At 37.1% G+C, this 23,244-nt stretch overlaps 1 protein-coding gene and 1 non-coding gene across 13 annotated transcripts in view; one reads left to right on the top strand and one right to left on the bottom strand.

Annotated features, from left to right (window-relative positions):
- Positions 1 to 11,008: 11,008 nt before the first annotated feature.
- LOC131634040 (small nucleolar RNA R71) lies at positions 11,009 to 11,115 on the top strand. Its single transcript, XR_009293464.1, has one exon. It is a non-coding gene; the product is annotated as a small nucleolar RNA R71 (small nucleolar RNA).
- Positions 11,116 to 13,446: 2,331 nt separating this feature from the next.
- The window catches only part of LOC131634025 (uncharacterized), a 28,531-nt gene continuing 18,733 nt past the window's right edge, over positions 13,447 to 23,244 (bottom strand). For all 12 annotated transcript variants that reach the window (XM_058904702.1, XM_058904703.1, XM_058904699.1 and 9 more), the window contains 11 exons: positions 16,294 to 16,602; positions 16,093 to 16,209; positions 15,684 to 15,992; positions 15,350 to 15,607; positions 15,189 to 15,263; positions 14,823 to 15,109; positions 14,528 to 14,719; positions 14,331 to 14,441; positions 14,154 to 14,235; positions 13,969 to 14,064; positions 13,447 to 13,883 (listed from right to left, as the gene is read on the bottom strand). In XM_058904702.1, the coding sequence (XP_058760685.1) occupies positions 14,226 to 14,235; positions 14,331 to 14,441; positions 14,528 to 14,719; positions 14,823 to 15,109; positions 15,189 to 15,263; positions 15,350 to 15,607; positions 15,684 to 15,992; positions 16,093 to 16,209; positions 16,294 to 16,602 (1,668 nt within the window). In that variant the 3' untranslated portion in view covers positions 13,447 to 13,883; positions 13,969 to 14,064; positions 14,154 to 14,225. The remainder of the gene's footprint in view (positions 13,884 to 13,968; positions 14,065 to 14,153; positions 14,236 to 14,330; positions 14,442 to 14,527; positions 14,720 to 14,822; positions 15,110 to 15,188; positions 15,264 to 15,349; positions 15,608 to 15,683; positions 15,993 to 16,092; positions 16,210 to 16,293; positions 16,603 to 23,244) is intronic.

Raw genomic sequence — 23,244 nt, 5'->3', positions numbered from 1 at the left:
GAAGTTCTGATAAGATGGAAACTAAATCTTCTCTAGTGAGTTCAGAAAATACCTCATCAGAGTCTGAATCAGAAGTAGATTCTTCACCAGCATCAACTGTTGGCATAAGTGCTATGCTGGCTTGCTTATCTTCAGAATCTGACTCTTGATCAGATGAATCAGAGTCATCCCATGTAGCCATCACGCCTTTCTTCTTTTCAAACTTCTTTCTGGGCTTTTCCCTCTAAAGCTTAGGGCATTCATTCTTGTAGTGTCCAGGTTCTTTGCATTCATAACACACAACCTTATTTTTGCCAGATCTTTTGTGTTCAGAAGATTCTCCCTTTTTAGGTCTCTTGAAGTTCTTGAATCTTCTCTACTTTCTCTTCCAGAGTTGATTTACTCTTCTGGATAAGAGAGACAATTCATCTTCTTCTTCTTCTAACTCTGACTGGTCAGATTCTTCTTCTTCTGCCTGAAAAGCGTTAGCACAGTGTTTATTTTAAAATTTTAAAGCAATAGACTTACCTTTCTTTTGAGGCTCATTTGCATCTAGCTCAATCTCATGACTCCTTAGTGCACTTATAAGCTCCTCAAGAGAAACTTCATTCGAGTTCTTTGCTGTCTTGAATGCTGTAACCATTGGCCCCCATCTTCTGGGAAGACTTTTGATTATCTTCTAAACATGATCAACTTTTGTGTATCCCTTGTCAAGAACTCTTAATCCAGCAGTTAGAGACTGGAATCTGGAGAACATTGCTTCAATGTTTTCATCATCTTCCATTCTGAAAGCTTCATACTTCTAGATTAGAACCAGAGCTTTTGTCCCCTTGACTTGTGCATTTCCTTCATGAGTCATTTTTAGAGATTCAAAGATGTCATGAGCAGTTTCTCTGTTTGTGATCTTCTCGTACTCAGCATGTGAGATGGCATTTAACAATATAGTTCTTGATTTGTGATGATTTTTGAAATCTTTCTTTTGATCATCACTCATAGCTTGTCTAGAAATCTTGACTCCACGAGCATTCACAGGATGTGTGTAACCATCCAACACTAAATCCCATAGATCACCATCTTGACATAGAAAATAACTTTCAAGTCTATCTTTCCAGTATTCAAAGTTTTCACCATCAAAGACTGGTGGTTTATTGTAACCATTGAAGCTATTACTTCCATTGTTACCATTGTTGTTTTGCTCAGGAGGAGTTGGAGTAGCTGGATCAACCATTTTGTGTTTTTCTCCCTGAATCTTTTCTCTAACACGGTTAAGTGTTTGCACCTAGAACCGGCGCTCTGATGCCAATTGAAGGAGTGATAAACACTCAGAAAGGGGGGATTGAATAAGGGTTGTTTCTAAAAATGGTAGATAAAAATAAGTCACATAGTTATTTTTATCTTGGTTCGTTGTTAACTAAACTACTCCAGTCCACCCCTGACAAGGTGATTTACCTCAACTGAGGATTTAATCCACTTACCAAACTTGATTACAATGGTTCTCCACTTAGACAACTTCTAAATCTTCTAGAGTATACAAATCACAACTTGATCACTCTAGGAACTTCCTTTTACAATCAATGTAAAATAAATATTACAAGAGATTAAATTGCTTCTTAATAAGCTATAATCACCAAGTGATTTTTCTCTTAAGTTTAAGTTCTAACACTCACTAAAAATATTACAATATTGTGAGGTTCAAGATGAAGTTCTTCTTTGTTTTTGTGTGATAGCTTTTTGGCAGCGTTTTGGTACTTAGCGTTAGATAGTTCTTCCTGCTTCAGAATCAGAACTTCTATATATAGGCATTGAGAAAAATGTGACCATAGGGAGCATTTAATGCTTTGCATGAATAGTACATTGCTGCATTTAATGTTTCACTCTGTTGTCAACTACCTCGAGCCATGCTTCAACTTCTTTTGCTGACTTTGCCTTTTGTAGCTTCTAACATTCCTTTTGTTAGTTAGACAGATTTGAAATTGTAGCCTTTTCATCTTGTACTTGCTTATGGACTCGGATTATTAGAATAACGTTTGAATATCAGAGTCTTCAGCTTTTGGTGCAGATGCAACTTCAATCAACAGACTATGGAAGTGCTTTGGAGCGTGATACCATCAGATCTTCAGAGCCTTGCTTCTGACTGCCATCTTCTGATGCTTTCCAAATCATGTTCTGATTTCTTCAAGACCATCTTCTGATGTCTGTCAGACCATGTTTTGATGAAGCCATCTAGATCTTCTAGGTCAGAGCTTCTGAACGCTGATTTTGTGCATACTCTTTTAGACTTTTCCTGAAATGGAAAACGTGAATAATTAGAGTACCACATTGTCTTATACAAAATTCATATATAATGTTATCATCAAAACTAAGAATATTGATTAGAACATTTCTTGTTCTAACAGGCCGGAGCCTATCGGGATCAAAATGAACTCTCTATCAATTGAAGAATCATTGGACCTTGAGAAACCTTTCTCCGAAGATGAATTGAAGGAAGCCATATGGTCGTGTGCTGGTAACAAAAGCCCGAGGCCGGACGGATTCTCTTTGGAGTTTTACAAAAGGTATTGGCTCCTCCTTAAAGAAGATTTGATGAAGTGTTGCAATGACTTCTATTATAAAGGTACTCTTGTAAAATCCATTACTTCTTCTTTTCTCGCTCTTATCCCTAGAAAGAAGAATACGCAAGACTTGTTAGAATATCATCCCATTTGTTTAGTGGGGATTATTTATAAGATTATTGCAAAGATGTTAGCGGCAAGAATGAGAGGAGTAGTGGATAAGTTGGTCTCTTCCAATCAAACCACTTTTGTTCCGGGTAGAAGCATGATGGATGGGGTCTTAATGGTTAACGAGATTCTTGATTGGGCAAAAAGGAAGAAGAAGGGGTGCTTATTACTCAAAGTAGATTTCGAAAAAGCGTATGACTCGATTTCATGGAATTACCTTAGGTGGATTTTGGTGAAAATGTGATTTGGCAAAAGATGGATGAAATGGATGGAGTCTTGCATTTTTACTAGTTACATGTCCGTGTTGGTCAACGGTAGCGCAACGAAAGATTTCAAGGTTCAAAGAGGAGTACGCCAAGGTGACCCCATATCTCCATTCTTATTCGTTCTTGCTATGGAAGGATTAACCGCTTTACCTAAGAAATCGGTGGAGGTGGGAGACTTTAAACCGTTCAAGTATGGAGAAAACGACTTTGTTGACATTCTTCAATTTGCGGATGATACCATCATTATAGGAGAACCCACTTATGATAATCTTTGGAGCTTGAAATTGTTGTTGAGAGGTTTTGAGTTTGTCTCCGGATTAAAAATCAACTTCTATAAATGCAATCTTTTTGGAACTCACATAGGAGAGTGGTTTTTCAAATCGGCCACAACTTTCCTCGCTTGCAAAAAAGGATCCTTTCCGTTTAAATTTCTTAGTATTTGGGTGGGTGAAGGAGCTAATAAGAAAAGGGTGTGGAAGGATGTGGTTGACAACATAAAATCAAGATTATCAAAGTGGAAGGGTAGAAACATATCCATTGGTGGAAGGGTGACTCTTATTGGATCCGTTCTTAATGCTATTCCTATATTTACTCTATCTTTCTATAAAGCTCTGAGTAAAATTATGCATGAAATAAGAGGCCTTCTTAGCAACTTTTTATGGTGTGGGAATGTGAAAACAAGATGCATTCATTGGGTAAAGTGGGAGAATGTTTGCAAGACAAAAGGGAAAGGAGGGTTAGGTATAAGAGATGTGGGAGAAATGAACAAATCTCTTCTTCTTAAATTGAAGTGGAGAATTTTGAAGGAAGACAAGGCAATATGGAGTAGATTTTTACTTTCGAGATACCATAACCCAAAACTTAAAGTGTTAGCTTCTTGCAAGGACTCTTTAAATCGGGATGACTCTAGATGGTGGAGAGATATAATTCTTAACGATTTCAAAGAGGATGAATCGGTTGATGGTTTTAACGATTGGGTAAAATGTGAGTTCAAGATAGGTAACAACATTCTTTTTTAGCATAGTTGTTGGTTAGGTGACCAAACACTTCGAGCTTCTTTTCCGTATTTGTTTGATCGGTCAACCAATAAATTATGTGCGGTGGGTGACCTTATCAATTGGAACAACGGTGACATTTCTTGGAACTTGGAAGCTATTTTTGGTATTGATCTTTTGATTCCTCCGATTCCGAACAATTCTACCTTTAACATTCTTGGTATGGGCTCGGTTATTGATAATAAATTGAGGGATTTAAAGGCGCTTCTAGATGGAGTCGTGTCGGACAATTCGACAACGGATGAATTCCAATGGAAACTAACCTCTACCGGAACTTTCTCGGTGTCTAGTGTATCGCATTTGGTGTCTAATGAAAAGAATCTAGCTTGGCCAATTCCCACCATCAAGTTGTTGGATGTTATTTGTGAGACAATCATCCCGGCAAAGATCAAGATCTTTTCTTGGAGATTTTTCATCAATAGACTACCGCTAAAAGTTCTCCTAGCCAATAGAGGTGTGTCTAATTTTACTTCCATTGATGGTTCTGTTTTCTCTAATCATCCGGAATCTTTGGAGCACCTTTTCTATCAATGCCACGTTTCAAATGCGGTATGGAATAGAATTTTTATTTGGTTGGGTAATGAAGTTGATCTTTCTCTTGAAGAGTTCAAGAGCTTTGGGTGTATCCAAGACAAGGTGAAAAATACCAACATTAAAGCTAAACTAAATACAATTTGGATGGCTTCAATATGGTGCATTTGGACTATGAGAAATACCATCATTTTTGATAACGCCCTTTTTAGCTTTGATGAGGTGATATCTAATATATTGTATTATTCTTGGAGATGGGTTTGTAATAGAGAATCATCGCGTATTATTAATTTTTATGATTGGTATAAATTACCATTAATTTGTACCAACACTTTCTAGTGTGTTCTTGTTGTAAGGGTTGCACCCCTAGTGCGATATCTTATAATCATTGCTTATTTAAAAAAAAAAAAAAAAGACAATTATGAATAAACCGTATAATAGAAGTTGCAGCAGACTTGAAATGAGATTGTATAATATAGAAATATGAAATGTGACAATGAAATTTCACGCGTTTCAAACTTTAAAGTATTAGTATTGCCAATGTCAGCATGTATAAGTAACTCTAATCAACTATATAATTGCACACATACCCTTAATTACACAAAAAAATATAAATTTTATTGTGAGAATGGCATATAAAGTGTTTCAACGATAAAGTAATATTGGAAATACAATTATGTGTATAGTTTAAAAGAACTATATATTTAAACTATACATTTTTTATCAAAAAAAAAAAAGAACTATATAATTTGAGAACCTGACTGTTAAGTTGAGTTGAGTGTATGTATGTAACAGTGGAAATGTGACATATTAAACAATGATGAAAACTTGTTGTATTTTGTATAGACATAAAATTGCAATAGTCTTTTGGTTGTGCGAGGATGAGACCAGAATCTTAATGCATTCTTTGATTTGTTCTAAAATCAAAATCACAATCCTCTACAAATTGACACTAAAGAGAGTAGACTTAGACAAACTTCTCAGTTTTTCAACCTTCTTGAAAAGAAACTTTTTAATGCATCAAACTGTGCAATACATTTAACTTTAGCTATGCTTGTCCAAAACTTTAGCAAAAATTAAAACGCAGTAACCTCAAAATTTAAGCTACTTTAAATCTTTCTCTAAATAAGACTACTAAGATGGGTAAATAGTATGACAACATAGTGATTTTGTGAAAATTTCAAATGACTTTCCTCCATAATAGCTACAACGCGACCAACAACCGCAAAAGCAACTAACACATTCAAAAGCAACTAACACAATCAAAACATTGCATTCACAATTGTGTTTACGATAGCATCCGCAAATTAAAAACATTGTTGAGACCTTTTGTCAAAGCAGAAGTTGATGTCAAAGAAGCTTTTAGAATTCTGAGACTTATAATCAATCCTAACATTGTAATAATGAATGCAAAATGAAGAACAATTTTAGTGTATTACACAGTGAAATAGCATTGAAGGTTGACAATGGAGTCACAGAAAATGGGTGTTAATGGTGGCCGGTTAATGATGGGAGAAAATGGTTTTGAAAGGGAAAATGGAAAAAGGAGTTGTTTTTCGCAACTAGCCGTTGCTGACCGTTGGAGGTCCGCGGGCACGGTCTTTGGAAATTTCAGCTGGGCCGATTTTGCTTCTTTAGATGGGCCTCAATGCTTTTTGCCACCATTTTACTACTTGGGGTGTGTACCTAGTATTTTGATGTAGAATTTTGTTTTTGTTATATATATATATATATATATATATATATATATATATATATATATATATATATATATATATATATATATATATATATATATATATATATATATATATATATATATATATATATATATATATATATATATATATATATATATGTGTTCATTATGTCTTTCTTTTTACTTTCTAACTTTTTATTTTCTTCTTTTCTTTTTCTTTGAGTATATATTTATATTTATCGAAATAAGAAAAAAATTATAAAAAAAAAATAATGAACACATAATATATATATATATATATATATATATATATATATATATATATATATATATATATATATATATATATTGTTAAGAGTTAATAATAAATGCGAAGAAAATATAAAATAGGCAGGAAAAATAGAAATGAGTATGGAAAATAAAAATCAACAGCATAATAGTAGTAGTAATGGAGAAGGTCTCTCGATCGATGGGAGTCTAAATCACTAACCGGGTGGATGCTCGGAACCTCGTATATCAGCAAGCTGACGTCAAAGGTCAACAATCTCGTGAGTCAAATCATCAATCTCACTGGCATAAGTGGCACCATCTAACTCAACCTGTAAAGTGAGGTCGGTTACCCTCCTGACAGAGTGTATCCATCCCTGCTCGTATAGATGCCATTTGTGATCAAATATCCGGTTCCTGTAAAGCAAAGTTATTAGTATAAACGGTAGTATGCTTAGCCTCTGGTCCAGGGGTGTACTCGGGAACTGGGTCCTTTGTAACTGGATCCTCTGCCTCAGGGGTATACTCAGGTACTGACGGATCGATCGGCACCACAAAAGTCTCACCCCAACCCTCCAAAGAATAATTCCAATTTGCTCGGTTGGAGACGCAGGTCATCTGTGGATCAGGTAGAGTAAAATAATAGACAGCCTGATCGTCGATGAGAAGTTTGTACTGATAGGGATGGAATGAAGCTCGTCTCATAAGTCCACGGTCCAAGTAAAAATCTATATCTTCGAGTACTACCACAGTATGGGGTCAACTGAAATAACTTATTGTCTAGACGCAAAGCGGATGCGATCTGTGTCACATTCCCACATGCATGCAAATATCCCTCAGTGGATCTCGGAGCCATGTCGAGGCTCTCTATCAGGAAAACCCCACTTGCGATGGGACGTGACTGACTAGTGCAATACAAAAATAAAATCTCCTCAGCAGTCACGAGGTGATCACAGTAGCTCCTCCCGAAAAAGGTGTGGCATAGAATCATCTTAAAATATCTAAAGGCGGGATTGTGGATCCTCCTGGATAACTGCTCAGACGAGTCAAGACTACCTCCGTCAATGATAGCTTTCCAGAACCTGTCAATGTTACTGCTCATGAAATAACCCAGTGGGAGCTCATGGATGGCGTTAGGTGTAGTCTAGAATCCTAGCAGATCCCCGAACTCCTTCAAGGTGAGGGTGTACTCCATGCCGAACATGCGGAAACTGATGCGTCCACGGTCACCCCTCTACCTACATAGGGCTCATAATCTAGTGAACTGAGGAACTCCAAGGTAAGGTTCCTCTAGGTCACATGAATGTCCTCAGCGTACTCGTCCCAGCCGATCTGATGGCATAGATATCAGACACTCGCCTTAATTCCTATTGCCTCCATGCAGGCCTGATCTGGATATCTGGTCGGTAGCATGGGTTGAGCAGACAGTGCAGCAAAACGAGCTCTTTTAGTATCATCTCTGAAAGTCACATTCAATCCATCGATGAAATCCATCCTGAAAAAGGTAACAAAAGGTATATGGTCATGAAAAACATAAATACGAAGATTAGTCCAAATAACAAACTATATTATATAAATTAAAAACTAAAAATTAAATAATAAAAGAAAAAGAAAAGAAATAAATCATAGGTTGCTTCCTATGCAGCGCTTGTTTAACGTCGTTAGCTTGACGATAAGATCTCACTTTTCTACGTTGGTATTGGCGGGTCTATCAAGGTTTGACTAGAGTAGTCAATCGACAAGTCACATCCTTTATATAACTTCAATCTCTGTCCATTCACTACGAAAGGAGCGCATGAATTATTCTTGATTTCCACTGCTCCAGTCCTCAAAACTTTTGATACTTCGAATGGGCCTGTCCATCTTGAACGTAGCTTATCAGGAAAAGGGGGTAATCTGGAATTAAACAGAAGAACAGGGTCTCCTATGTTGAAATCTTAGTGATTTTCTTATCATGCCACATCTTTGTTCTTTCTTTATATATGTTGGCATTCTCATATGCATTCAGGTAGAGTTCCTCTAACTTATGTATGTCCAAAATACGTTTTTCTCCAGCTTTCAGGTAGTCTAAGTTTAAGGTTTTTATAGCCCAATAGTCTGTGTTCTAATTCAAAAGGTAGGTGGCAGGACTTTCCATCGACCAATTGGTAGGGGGTAGTTCCAATAGGGGTTTTATAGGTTGTTCTATAAGCCCATAGTGCATCCTTTAGCTTTTCAGACCAGTCTTTTCTGGATATTGAAACGGTTTTCTCTAGGATTTGCTTGATTTCCCTATTTGATACCTCTACTTGGCCACTGGTTTGTGGGAGATATGGTGTTACCCACTCACTATCCAAGATCTGATATATAATACCAGCTTCTAGTAACTTTAGAACTTCTTTCTTGACTACATCGCTCATTATAGGGTTTATCCTTCTTTAGTGTTCTCTTGAGGGTTTTGAATCTGCTTCTAACGTAATCTGATGCATGCATACGGATGGGCTTATTCCTTTCAAATCAGAGATTTTGTACCCTAAGGCTGAGGGATATTTTCGAAAGATATCTAAGAGCTGATTTGTTTCATTTTGGTTTAGAGTGTCATTGATTATAACAGGTCAATTCATCTCTTCATCCAAAAACTCATATCTTAGATTTTTGGGTAGTTCTTTAAGTTCTACAGATGGCTTTTTAGGACACGACATAGGATTGGGGGTAAGGGCTAAACATTCATAGAGGTTGTCATCAATGAATGGTTCCATTCTCTTAAATCTGTCATCCTCCAAAATGGGTGTCGAAAGTAATATAATTATAGATTCGTCTCGCTCAAGTTCATTTATGCACTCGTTAATGATATCGATTGCATAACATGCATCTCCAATCATCGGTGCCATAAAGAACTTGGAAAGAATGAATTCTATCTTTTCATCTCCTACATCAAAAGTTAGTTTTCCTTTTTTAACATCTATTATGGATCCGGTTGTCGGCAAGAATGGTCTTCCTAGGAGAATCAGAATTTCTTCATCTTCCTTAATATCCATTACTACGAAATCGGTTGGGATATACAACTGACCTATCTTGACTGGTATGTCTTCCAATATTTCCATAGGGTATTTGACATATCTATCAGCTAATTGTAAGGACATTTTAGTCGGCTGAAGTTCTCCTAAGTTTAACCTCTTGCAAACTACCAAAGGCATTAAACTTACGCTCGCTCCTAGGTCTAAGAAAGCTTTATCGATCATATAATTTCCTAGGATGCAAGGAAAGGAAAAGCTCCCAGGGTCCTTTTCTTTCTTTGCAAGTTTATTTTCAGAAATGAAATTGCATTCTAAAGGTTTAGGATCGTCGAGTCTGCGTTTGTTGGACATAATGTATTTTAAGAATTTAGCATATGATGGTATTTAGGTGATTTCTTATGTAAAAGGGATTTCTACGTGAAGTTTTTCTAGCACCTTGATGAATTTTTGGTATTGACTTTCTATTTTGGTTTGCTTAAGTTTCTGCGAATATGAAACTAGTGGCTTATATGGTGGAGGTGGTGAATAATATTTATCTTTTGTTTCTACTCCTTGGTTTGGTTGTTTTACATATTCCTCTGGTTTCTCTACTTGGTCCATGGGTACGACATTTTCCTCATGTTTTTCGGGTGCGCTCAAGGTTGAGTTTTTAGGTCCATCGTAAGTGGTTCCGCTTCTTAAGGTAATGGCGTTTGCTTTCCCTTTAGGATTGGGTTGAGTTTGTCCAGGGAATTATCCTCCAAATGTAGTTTGTGTGGCTTGTGTTTGAGCTACTTGCGAGATCTGAGTCTCAAGCATCTTATTATGGGTTATCATTTGGTCAAACTTGGTTCCTAGTTTTGCTATTAGGTCATTCGTATGAATGTTTTGGTTGTGGAACTCTTTATTTTGCTGAGTTTGGTCCAGAATGAAATTTTCTTCCGTCTCCCTAAGATTGGGTTTCGGTGGTATAACCTGCATAGGTTGGTTTTGTCTTTGAGTTTGGAAACCTTGCGGTCTCAAAAATCCAGGATTTTGGATTGGGTTATTGTTTTTAAAGGAAAAATTCGGGTGGTTCCTCCATCCAGGATTATAAGTATTAGAGAAAGGGTTCTTTTGGGTGTAGTTAACTTGTTATGAGCTAGGCTTAAACAATAGGTTACAATCAGAGGTTTGATGTCCTTGGGTTCCACACAGTTCGCATTCCGATTGGACTGCAACTACTGTGGCAGGGTTTTGAGACATATTTTCTACTCTTAAGGCTAGGGCGTCCATTTTGGTTTACATTTTTTCTATGCAACTTATCTCATGTATTCCTCCTTGGGTCTCCTTCTTCTTTACTATTGCTCGTTCTGCTCCCCATTGGTAATGGTTTTGGGCCATATATTCGATTAGGGCACAAGCTTAGGGTAAGGTTTGTTCATCAATGCACCATGTACCAGCGGCAGCATCGATAGACATTTTGGTATTATAATGGAGTCCATTATAGAAGGGGTTTATGATCAACCATTGCTCTAGGCCATGGTGTGGTCAAGCTCTCAAAAGGTCTTTATATCTCTTCCAGACTTCAAAAAGTGATTCACCTTGGTTTTGAGTGAACCTAGTGATCAGGTTTCTAAGGACAGCGGTCTTGCTTGGGGGAAAATACCTAGCAAGGAGTACTCTCCTAAGGTCTTCCCAAGTTGTTATTGATTTGGCGGGAAGAGAGTCTAACCAATCGTGTGCCTTACCTCTAAGGGAAAAAGGGAATAGTCTCAACCGAATTGCTTCGCGTGAAGCACCATTTTCCTTAAGGGTGTCAGCCAACTGGATAAACACTTTTAGGTGTTGATTCGGGTTCTCAGTAGCGAGACCAGCAAATTGGTTTTGTTGTACTAATTGTAATAGTGAGGGCTTTAGTTTGAAATTATTAGTTGTTATAGCAGGGCTTACTATACTAGAACTAGGCTCCTCATTAGATGGTTGGGCAAATTCCTTAAGAGGTCTTTGGTTATGGTCTTCGGCCATTGCTCTTCTTAACCTTCGGATAAAAAGGTGTGCTCGGGTGTAACGTTCAAGTTCCACTAAAGGATCTAATAAGTTTCTGGTGCTACGATTCTTACGCATCTATCGGCAAATAAAACCTTAGTCTAAACGTGATAACAACAGGGGAACGAAATTTGACGAAGATTGTTCCTCGGCAACGGCGCCAAAAACTTTATGGGTCTGTAAACAGAGTCTAAAACAAAACTGCAAGTGCACAGCCTATCGAAGTAATATACAAGATTATCGAACCACAGACACCAAGTCGTCAATCTATCAACTCTATTGTTAAGGTGTTTATCTAAGGCGATTGAGAATATTTGATATGAGTGCAAGAAAGTAAATGGATATTAAAGTAAATAGCAGATAAAAGCAACAAGTTCGAATGTAATTCACGTATATCAGACAGTGTTCCAGTTACACATGGATAGAATTACTTATGGGGCAATATTTTCTACTTATAGAAAGGAACAATTTAACGGGAACTTGTCGCTTTCGCGTACTAAGAACCTAGTTTACTCTTTAAGTCTACCCATTCATTTGTCACATATGAATAGTGCGCATTGCGTTAAAGTAGTGAACCTATTTTTAAGAAATTAATTACTTGTCTTAGTAGAAAAGTGATTTTAACTTGGAAAATTTAACTTAAAGAGAATCTTGACTTTTGGCCAAGAATCAGATTTCCAACCCATAAACGCGTCCGAAAATAGTTTCAAAATTGTTTTCTAAAAATACGTCAAAAATCCCTAATTAACCAAACAGTCGGCATCCGGTAAGCCTGAGTAATGTATCAAAATGGAAATCTACTTCAAATCTAAGCTACACCCTAACAACCATTTCAAACGAAAAGGACGAATCTGCGACCAACTTGCAATAATCGCGGTCGACTTTGGAAAAAATGTTCATAAACGATGACATTCATCCATGAATAAACTATGGTGCATCTGAATCTTACACGGATGAATAGACACCGAAAAGATGCGTTACACAGAAACACAGTTGAAGACGGAAAATATCTCACTGCGATTGTTTATCGTCCATGGCCGGTAGTTTCTATTCTTCGTGCACCTTCTCATTCGCCATGGTTGATGAATGCTTCGTCGCCTACTGTTTGCGATGACGGTGATTTGTGAGTGTAAAGGATGAACACACTATATTTCGTGCACCTTGAATTTTTTATGACCTTCCAATATTGTTACTACCTTTTTGGGTTACCAATGTACAGCTTTTAATTCAATAAACCTTTCAGTTTTCTACACTGTTTTATAATAATATTTTCAAACAATTTTATATACTCCTTTTAGGGTTATCTTTATGTACATTTTTTTTCCATGTCATTTATTGTTATAAGACTATTTAAGTTTGCTAACAAATTATTTTGAAATACGGACTTTTTTTTATCAACCTTCTTATAATATTCAAATGTAGTTTCTAATTATACTGGAATCAACTAAAAAATTATGTTTTTGAATACTACTTACACCTACAAATATTTTATGCTTTTCCATTTTGCCAAAAAATACACCATATGTGCTACAACTAGACCAACCCACGCCAGTACCCGTGCGGGAGCACGGGTTTCCCACTAGTTATATGTAAGGTTCTTTAGGAAGTTCATATTACACTACAACGCGGAAGCCCTTTAAAAGCGCTTTTTATGGGCTATAAAAGCGCTTAAAAGCGCTGTGAAAGCCAGCGCTGGCGTAGGTAACAAAAGCGCTTCAGAAAGCGCTCTGGTAGACCCCCCCTATAAGAGCGCTTTTCTGGAAAAAGCGCTCTGGTAGGCCCCCCCCTATAAGAGCGCTTTTCTGGAAAAAGTGCTCTGGTAGGCCCCCCTATAAGAGCGCTTTCCTGGAAAAAGCGCTCTGGTATCCCCCCTCTATAAGAGCGCTTTTCCAAAAGCGCTTTCGTATGTTGCGTTTTTTTTTATTTTTTATGCTTTTTTATTATTCTTTGGCAGCGCTTTTACTAAGAAGCGCTTTTGTAGGTGGACCTTTAAGAGCGCTTTTCAAAAGCGCTGTCGTTGCTAAATGATGTATTTTAATGTGCAGCCTGTAATTTAATCCTCCCAGTCGACCTGTAATATTTTCGACCTATAATATGTTTTCAACCTGTAATATTTTCGACCTGTAATATATTTTCGACGATATAATTTCAGCCATCAGTAAGACAATATATATATATACTAATATAATACCATTATAATATCCAAAATTATATATATACATCATTACAACATCAATAATATATAGTTCAAATCGACACAAATCCTACATGAAAAATTGCTTAATATAAAAGTGACACAAATCCTCCTTGATTTCTTCCAACTTAAGTCTCGGGTACCCAGCAGCACGGAAATCGTCAAGGTACTACAAAACAAAAACATAATATGAATGATATATTTAGTTAAATGTAATAAATTATATGAAATTATCTTAAGTTATAAATTCATACCGTGAGCGGAATCTCTAATTGATTCGCCTGAAGGATTTCTTTCATAAACCTCAAAACAAAGTATCCGCAATCTGAACTGTTTCGCTGTTGCGGACACTACATAGAAAAACAAATAAGATTTTATAGTTGTCTTGTTTTATCAAGTAGCATAAATATTATAAGCAAAATTGTGAAAAATAATGTACCTGCACTTTGATCCAAGTAATGTTGTTTGATTTAGTCTGGGATACCTGTGCGTCCCGTTGACTTCGGAACACTTATATTGATCTAATTAACAAATATATAAAAGCATATGTTTAGATCAATCCCACAAATAAGTAAATATATAAATATACACGAATATTTAGAACGATCCCACTTACAAATCAACGATTTCCTTCATAGCCGGATAATTGGTCCAGTCACCATTTACCGAATTCAGATAATACACGACTTCTCTTATAGGGTTGATAGCAAGCAACAACCAGTGTGCTCTATAAATTAAAAAAATAGGTTATATGAAAATTTTGCTATACACAAAAGAAACAGAGATTAGATGAACCAAGAATGAGAAACTAACCCTACTGGTCGGGTATTATACGCCCAAAGATGCAGACTTTCTGAATTGCTGGTGGACATGAATCTATCGACTAAGAGCTGTCTAACTGATTCCGGTTCCGAAGCAATTGCCATTCCGCTGCAATGGGCGGAAGACACGAAACGGAATCTGTTAGACAATACAGTCCCGCGCAACACTCTGTCATACAACAACCTTAAATAAAAACATAATAAACATTAGACTATTTTCATTTAAATGTGTAAATAAATTATATTGTGGGACTAATTAAATAATATATCGGATGAGTGAATATTACCGGATGTATGAGTGCATATTACCGACGCCTAGTTGTTCATGCGTAAAAATCTCTTCCAAGTCATCAATTGCAATATGTGACTTGAATTCAATACCGAAGACACTTTCATCCATATTGATTTCACGTAAAGCACCATCCTTCAAATCGGACATATCAACCATTGTTGCGAGCGTCGTCCGGTACCGAGCCACAAAAGCACCGCCTTTTTTTGCCGCTATCTTCGGAGGACCAGTGGGTGGTACGCTACGAACTTGCTGCGTCACTTGTTGTGACTCCCGAGCGGATGCCTAAAAATCATATAAGTTAGGTAAAATAAAAAATCATGCAGATTTAGATTCAGATTATATATTAACACTTTAAATGTACCTCTTTTAGTGATGCAACAGACTCCTCCTCCTGTAAAATCCCTTTACCCTTAATTGCGGGTTTTATAGGAGCAGTCTAAAATTAAAATGTAAAACATAATTAATAAACGGTTTAGAATTGACATTCGAAAACTAAATGATTCATAATCGTTTTCAATATACCTCATCACTAATGGTAATGAGCTCCGAGGGCCATGCAACAAATGATCCTATTGCATCTCGCAGCAATGTCGTCTCTGAGACCATGTCAGGTACCGGTAGCATCGCATCATGATCTAATACAACATCCACCGATACTTTCAGGTGTCCATCCGGGAGCGGTCTATGGTGAAGTAAATCTCCTAAAGTGTTGTGCACTTTTCCCTTGCCAACTAGTCGATAATTCGGTGACGATAAGTATAGTTGGCAAGATGAAATGCCCTAAACCAATAGTAAATATAAAGTCATTATCATTAATAAAATAGAACAATTTGTAAGGAAAAAAATTTATAATTACCTCGGGAAATTTCCTTTGACAGTTGATACTAGCCTTATCACTAGTTTCTTTCACCGATGAAGTGTTGCACTTTTCTCTCATATACATATCTTTATCTCTTTGCAATTCAGAGACTTGTGCTTGCAATTCCTGCAACTTTTGCAACACTTCTTCATTGGTAAGATTTGATCTTCTCCTAGGACTCTTGTAAAAAGAGGTTTGAGTCACACCATGACCCTTACCCCTCACCCGACCAGGATACTCAGGAGAATCTAGTGCTCTACTAAGTACGCTCCCCTCACCGGTGGATACCGATTGCGACAAGGTCTCCTGTAATTCATTTACATTTCAATAATTATTAGTGGAGATAAAAAATCATTTATATATTAAAAAACATTTGATTTAATTAAAGACACAGCATTATACTTACACATTCAGTATAAACTCTATGAACATCGGGATCGACAGCTTGATTCTTGCCCACACGAGCTTCCTTCCACAACACATGTACAGGAAGTGAAGTTTCCTCACTTTTAGTCTCCTCTAACTATGCATTGACACAAATGATAAAATCGTCAAATAAAACATGCACATTTAGACAATTAATTAAAACGTATTTCTATTTACTTACAATTTTATCCTCTAAGCGTGCATATCCCAAACGCCCTTTTTTGTATGGATACGCGGGTTTGGATGCTCTCGCACTATTCGTGGCACTCCTTTTCCGAAATTCTTCATCTCTTTGCTTTACAAACTCAGCCCAATCTTTTTCATCAATGAAGATCTCATACTTTTTTGGCCGTCCCGGTGCCTCTTCAAGAAAGTTTCCATCTTTATCCTTAAGATAGGTGTTTGTCAAAAAAGATTTCCACCCTCTATATCTTTTGCCGGCCAAACTAAGTATGTAGCGTCTACGATCATCTGGTATCTCAAAAGTCCTCTGCAAAAAAACATACGCATAGTGTGTTAGTATAAGTAATTTAAACAATTTATCGTCAAGTTTGTGAATACAAGATTACACTCAAAGATGTTTTTGATTCATGGCAAACTCAAATAAGCATTCAAACAACAAGACTGAAGCAGAAAACTTAAAGAAAAGCAAGCATTGATCACTCATAAGTCAACCCATTATGTGTATATGTTTATAGGTTGCCTCAACACAAGCAAAACAAGAAGAATGCAGAAAAACAGCAGTTAGGTCGACCTACCATCAACCCAGGTCGACCTAAAATGGAGAAAAACTCATATGTCCCTGCTAGGTCGACTCACACATCATTTAGGTCGACCTAAATTGATGAATTCTACATACCAGCCTGTTAGGTCGACCTACACATCAACTAGGTCGACCTAATCTGTGAAAATGTCCCCAGAATGCATCAGAAGAGGATTCTGGTCGACCTACTCCTTCAACAGGTCGACCTAACTGGGAGCAAAATTCTGCAAGCTCTGTTAGGTCGACCTAAGCACTACAAGTGGTCGACCTAACTGATCAAGAAAGTTCAAAAATCAGTTTTTCTTGGTTCTATCTGTTATGCAATCATATATATTGTACAAGGGTAATTATTCAAGTAACACCAACGACTGAAAGATACACAAACGCTTCTCATCTTCGTTCTTCATCATCTCCAACACAATTACACATAATCATTCTTGCGTTGCGGGTTAGTGATGAGTTCGATAACGTCCATGGAACGGAATTGAAGATTCCTAGTGGGTGAAGGTTTGTGGGGTTTGTTGGTGAATAAAATCTGCGGGTTTTGTCCTCCACGACGGGTGGTTCTTGGGGGTTTTTATCAAGAGGCGTTCATTGAGGATTCGGCTGAGTGTAACGATTGAGGAACGGGGAGTTCAAGGAATCAAGACACTGCAGAAGGGAATCAAAGTGAAGCTCTTGGATAACCTTGATCTGGCTCAAGATTAAAGGGGAAGAAGATTCAAAGGATCGACATAATTGGTTTATCGTTTATCGCTTTGTTATCTTCTTTGTATATACTACTTTCAACATTAATGAAAGATTACCCAATTTCAATTTGGAATTGGGGGCAGACGTAGTCGTAGCGAGGACGATCGACGAACTGCCTAAACAAATATCGTGTTCTTGTCGCTTTTACTTTCTCTTTTACTTTCTGTTCATAATTGGTTATAAGTGCAAAATTGATCAACGATTCAAGTGTTAAAATTGTGAATTAAAGTTCTGCACAAACATCACAATTCACCACAACTTGAATCACTATCAATTTGAACCTATCACCAAGTGTTTGTGTTTTTGCTTAATCCAATCTTACTGCATTGCAAATCAAAGTTGTCAATCTAGAAGTTAATTGGATTTCAGTTGTTAAACGTATTGGTTAGCTATCATATTACTTCACCATCAATTCCACTTACTCTTTGGTTTTGAAACACATACGACCTTTGCAATAGCGGTCCAGAATAGACGCAAGTCGATTCAGAACCGCTTTCGCTCGAGTCTGTAGAAAAATCTGTAAAAACTTAGTGAGATCTATTCACCCCCCCCCCTCTAGATCTATAGGCCAGCGTCTAACAAGTGGCATCAAGAGCTCTGGTTTATTCCGTGCTACGTGAAACACTTATTGGAAAGATGGCTTCTGGACCTAAAGGGGCTCATAATAGAGCTCCAGTTTTCAACGGAGAAAACTACGGCTATTGGAAGGATTGTATGTGTGTCCATATCAATGCAATTGATAGGAACATCTGGACAGCTATTGTCAATGGTCCATTTCAGATCACTATGACAAATGCAGCTGGTGCAGTTGTTCCAAAACCAGAAGATACTTGGAATGCTGAAGATGAAAAGAAATATGCATACGATTGGAAAGCGAGAAACATTCTAATCTCAGCTCTAGGAGTTGATGAATACTATCGCGTTTCCCATTGTAGATCAGCCAAAGCTATGTGGGACACATTGCAAGTTGCCCACGAGGGAACGGATGATGCCAAACTAGCTAGGATCAATACGTTAACTCAAGAGTTCGAACTTTTCCACATGGAAGATGGTGAAACCATCGAAAGCATGCAGAAAAGATTCGTTCACCTGAAAAATCGATTAAATTCTCTTGATAGACCTGTTTCCAATGCAGTTGCTACTAACAAAATCTTAAGGTGTTTGAACAGGGAATGGCAGCCCAAAGTTACAGCAATTAAGGAAGCAAATGATCTCAACACTTTAGACATTACCACTCTCTTTGGTAAACTAGAGGAACATGAACAGCATCTTAAATGCCTTGACATGCATGAGAAGAGGACAAAGAAAGAAAAGAACATGGAGAAAGAGGTAGAGAAGAAGTCAATAGCTCTAAAAGCTTCGAGCTCCAAGACCTCAAAACGAGAGCCAAAGGATAGTGACACAAGTGATGACGAAGACTCCGATGATGAGGAAATGGGACTGTTTGTGCGAAGATACAACAAATATCTAAAGAAAAATGGAGCAAAACATTCCGACAAAGGATTGATCAACTATAGAAAGCAATCAAACATGTTCAAACAAGATGACGACAACAAAGGAAAGATCAAAGGTCTTTGCTTCAATTGTGGGAAAGCCGGTCACTACAAACCGGATTGTCCATACCTTAAGAAAGAAAAGGAGAAGAACCAAAGCAAAGGTCATAACAAATCTAAAAGAGCTTACATAGCATGGGAAAGTGATTCATCTAGTGAAAGCTCGTCAAGCGATGAAGAAGAATCAGCAAACCTATGTTTCATGGCTCATCAAAACAAGAAAAAGAAAGCTGTAAGTCATCTTAAACCTGAACTCTTAGATAAGGTATCTCATTCTCAACTAAAACTTGCTTTTGAAGAATTACATAGAGATGCAATTAAAGCTTTCAAACTTTTGGCCTCAAATAAGAAAATATTTTCATATCTTGAATCAAAAGTTGAGAAAACCGAAAGGGATATGGAAGCTTTAAAACAATCTATGCTAGACATTCAAAAGGACAAAGTTGAATTAGATCCTACATCATGGTTTGGTTGTGAGACATGTCACATTTGGCAAAAAGAAGTGAGAGATCTAAAAGCTAAGTTAGACAAGGCTCTACAACCAAAAGTGACTTTTGCGGTTGATCCAAACAAGTTCAAAAGATCGTATACTCCTTTATATAGTAAATACACTTTTGTACCAAAAGTATCAACTAGCAAAACTCCATATTCTCATCATATTACCTGTCATTATTGTTGCAAAAAGGGACATACCATTGAAAAATGCAAATTTAGGAGAATTTTAGTTCCTAAAGGAGTATTTCAATGGTTGCCTAAGTGCAACAAATTGTGTACTCACTACCAAGGACCCAATGAAAATTGGGGACCTCCCTCTTTAAATTAATCTTGCAGGAAAAGTGTCTTGACATTGCCGAAAGGTTGTGGTTCCTTGATAGCGGATGTTCAAGACACATGACTGGAGACCTATCTCTTTTCGTTGAGTTTCAAGCAAAGAAAAAGGGGTATGTCACCTATGGAGATAACAATCGTGGAGCCATACTTGGTAAAGGAAGTGTTGGTAACCCTGCTACCACTACTATAACTGATGTGCTGCTAGTAGAAGGTCTTAAACATAATCTTTTAAGTATAAGTCAATTGTGCGACAAAGATTTTAAAGTAATGTTTACAAATTCTGGATGCACAATAGAACATACTAAGAAAAGAGACATTATGTTTAAGGGCTTAAGAGTAAACAACATCTACATGCTAAACTTGGATGAGGTATCTAAGTCTAGTACCAAATGTCTAGTTGCTCTAGGCGATGACTCATGGCTTTGGCATAGACGTCTCGCCCATATAAATTTTGACTTACTAAATAAAGTTGTCTCAAAAGATTTAGTAATCGGCTTACCCAAAATGAAGTTTTCAAAAGATCATCTATGTGATGCTTGTCAAAAGGGAAAGCAAACAAAAATCTCTTTTAAATCAAAGAACGTGGTTTCAACATCACGCCCTCTTGAACTACTTCACATGGATCTCTTTGGCCCTTCAAGGACTAAAAGCATAGGTGGAAACACCTATGGTTTTGTCATTGTCGATGATTACTCGAGATTTTGTTGGACAATCTTTTTACCTAGTAAGGATCAAACTTTTTCAGCCTTTACTCAATTTGCAAGATTATGTCAAAACAAAATGAACAACAAAATAGTTGCAATTCGAAGTGATCACGGTGGAGAATTTGAAAACATTCTTTTTGAAAAATACTGTGATAAACATGGAATTGAGCATAACTTTTCAGCTCCTAGAACACCTCAACAAAACGGAGTAGTTGAACGTAAAAATCGAGTTCTAGAGGAGCTGGCAAGAACAATGCTGAATGAGGGTAATCTACCAAAGTATTTCTGGGCTGACGCGATTAGTACAGCATGTTATGTTTTGAATAGGATAACAATACGTCCTATACTGAACAAAACTCCCTATGAATTACTAAAGGGTAGAAAACCAAATGTATCTCATCTCCATGTATTCGGTTGCAAGTGTTTTGTTTTGAACAATGGTAAGGATAATCTTGGCAAATTCGATGCTAAAGCTGATGAGGGCATATTCCTTGGTTACTCACAATCTAGCAAAGCATATCGAATATATAATAAGAGATTACTTATAATAGAAGAGTCAGTACACGTTTCTTTTGATGAATCTTATGCAAAATATGTCGAGAAAGGTCTTTCATTTAATGGTGCAGGCCCATCCACTGAAGACATTGTAAAGGATAAGGAAGATGAGGATGAAAGTATTGTAAAGAAAGATGCTGAGAGAGAGAAAGATGAGTCTCACAATGAAAATGAAAAAGAAAGCATCTCAAACAATGAAGAACTTCCCAAGGCCTGGACAAACGTGAAAGACCATCCAATTGACAATATAATAGGAGACATCTCAAGGGGCGTTACAACACGCTCAAAGATAAGTAACTTCTGCCATCATTTTGCTTTTGTTTCACAAGTTGAGCCGAAAAACGCTAAGGACGCATTACTTGATGAGCATTGGCTAATGGCCAGGCAAGAAGAATTAAACCAATTTAAACGGAATGATGTTTGGGACTTAGTCCCTCATCCGGGAGATCATCAAGTAATAGGCACTAGATGGGTTTTTCGTAACAAACTTGATGAAAACGGTGTTATTACTAGAAACAAAGCTAGATTAGTTGCCCAAGGTTACAATCAAGAGGAAGGTATTGATTATGAAGAGACATACGCTCCTGTAGCACGTCTCGAAGCTATTCGCCTTTTACTTGCTTATGCTTGTTCTAAAGACTTCAAACTATTCCAAATGGATGTTAAGAGTGCCTTTCTAAATGGCTATATAAATGAAGAAGTCTATGTTGCTCAGCCACCCGGCTTTGAGAATTACATGTATCCAACTCATGTTTATAAGTTGAAACGTGCTCTATATGGTCTTAAACAAGCCCCTCGGGCTTGGTACGAACGTTTGAGCAAATTTCTCCTTAGTCAAGGGTACTCTAGGGGTAAAGTTGATACTACTCTCTTTATTAAAAGAAAAGATAAGGATATTCTCTTAGTCCAAATTTATGTAGATGATATTATATTTGGGTCCACTAATGCAAAACTTGTCAAAGACTTTTCTAAGCTTATGCAGAGTGAATTTGAGATGAGTCTCATGGGTGAGCTAAATTTCTTCCTTGGCCTACAAATCAAGCAACTCAGTCATGGAACGTTTGTGAATCAAACTAAATATTGTACGGAGCTGCTCAAAAGATTTGGAATGAGTGAAGCAAAGGAAATTGACACACCTATGGCAACAAATACAAATCTAGACAAAGATGAGAAAGGTAAAGAGGTTGACGTGAAATTATACCGAGGTATGATAGGTTCACTATTGTATCTTACTGCCTCAAGACCAGACATTATGTTTAGTGTGTGTATGTGTGCAAGATATCAAAAGAATTCTGCGATACTTACGTGGAACTACTACATATGGCCTATGGTATCCAAAAGGAAATGAGTGTCATTTGGTAGGATTCTCCGATTCAGATTTTGCTGGCTGCAAATCCGATAGAAAAAGCACTAGTGGAACGTGTCATCTATTCTCAAACTCATTAATAAGTTGGCATAGTAAGAAACAAGTATCGGTTGCATTATCCACTGCTGAGGCAGAATATGTAGCTGCTGGAAGCTGCTGTGCACAAATATTATGGCTCAAGCAACAACTTCTTGACTTTGGTATTAAGCTTGATCACATACCTATCATGTGCGACAACACAAGCGCCATAAACTTGAGTAAAAATCCTGTCTTACACTCACGTACCAAACACATTGAAATAAGGCATCACTTTCTACGAGATCATGTAGAGAAAGGAGACGTTACTTTTGAACATGTAGAAAGCAAGAAGCAACTAGCTGACATCTTCACCAAACCGCTAGCAACGGAGCAATATTTCAACATTCGTAGGGAATTAGGGATACTCGATATCTCTAATTTGGGCTAATTACGTTTGTTTTCTCTTAATATTATTTCTTTACTTTATGTATATATCTATTTGTCTTGCTAACATTTTTTAGCATAAAGGTAGTTCATCATCAAGCCAGGCGTCATATTGAAAAAGCGGTAACGTAATTGTTGTTCACTTCCA

The sequence above is a fragment of the Vicia villosa genome, unplaced genomic scaffold, assembly GCF_029867415.1.
Source record: "Vicia villosa cultivar HV-30 ecotype Madison, WI unplaced genomic scaffold, Vvil1.0 ctg.001210F_1_1, whole genome shotgun sequence".
NCBI classification, from domain to species: domain Eukaryota; kingdom Viridiplantae; phylum Streptophyta; class Magnoliopsida; order Fabales; family Fabaceae; genus Vicia; species Vicia villosa.
The sequence above is the reverse complement of the archived record's forward strand: the minus strand, read 5'-3'. Positions and strand labels throughout refer to the sequence as shown.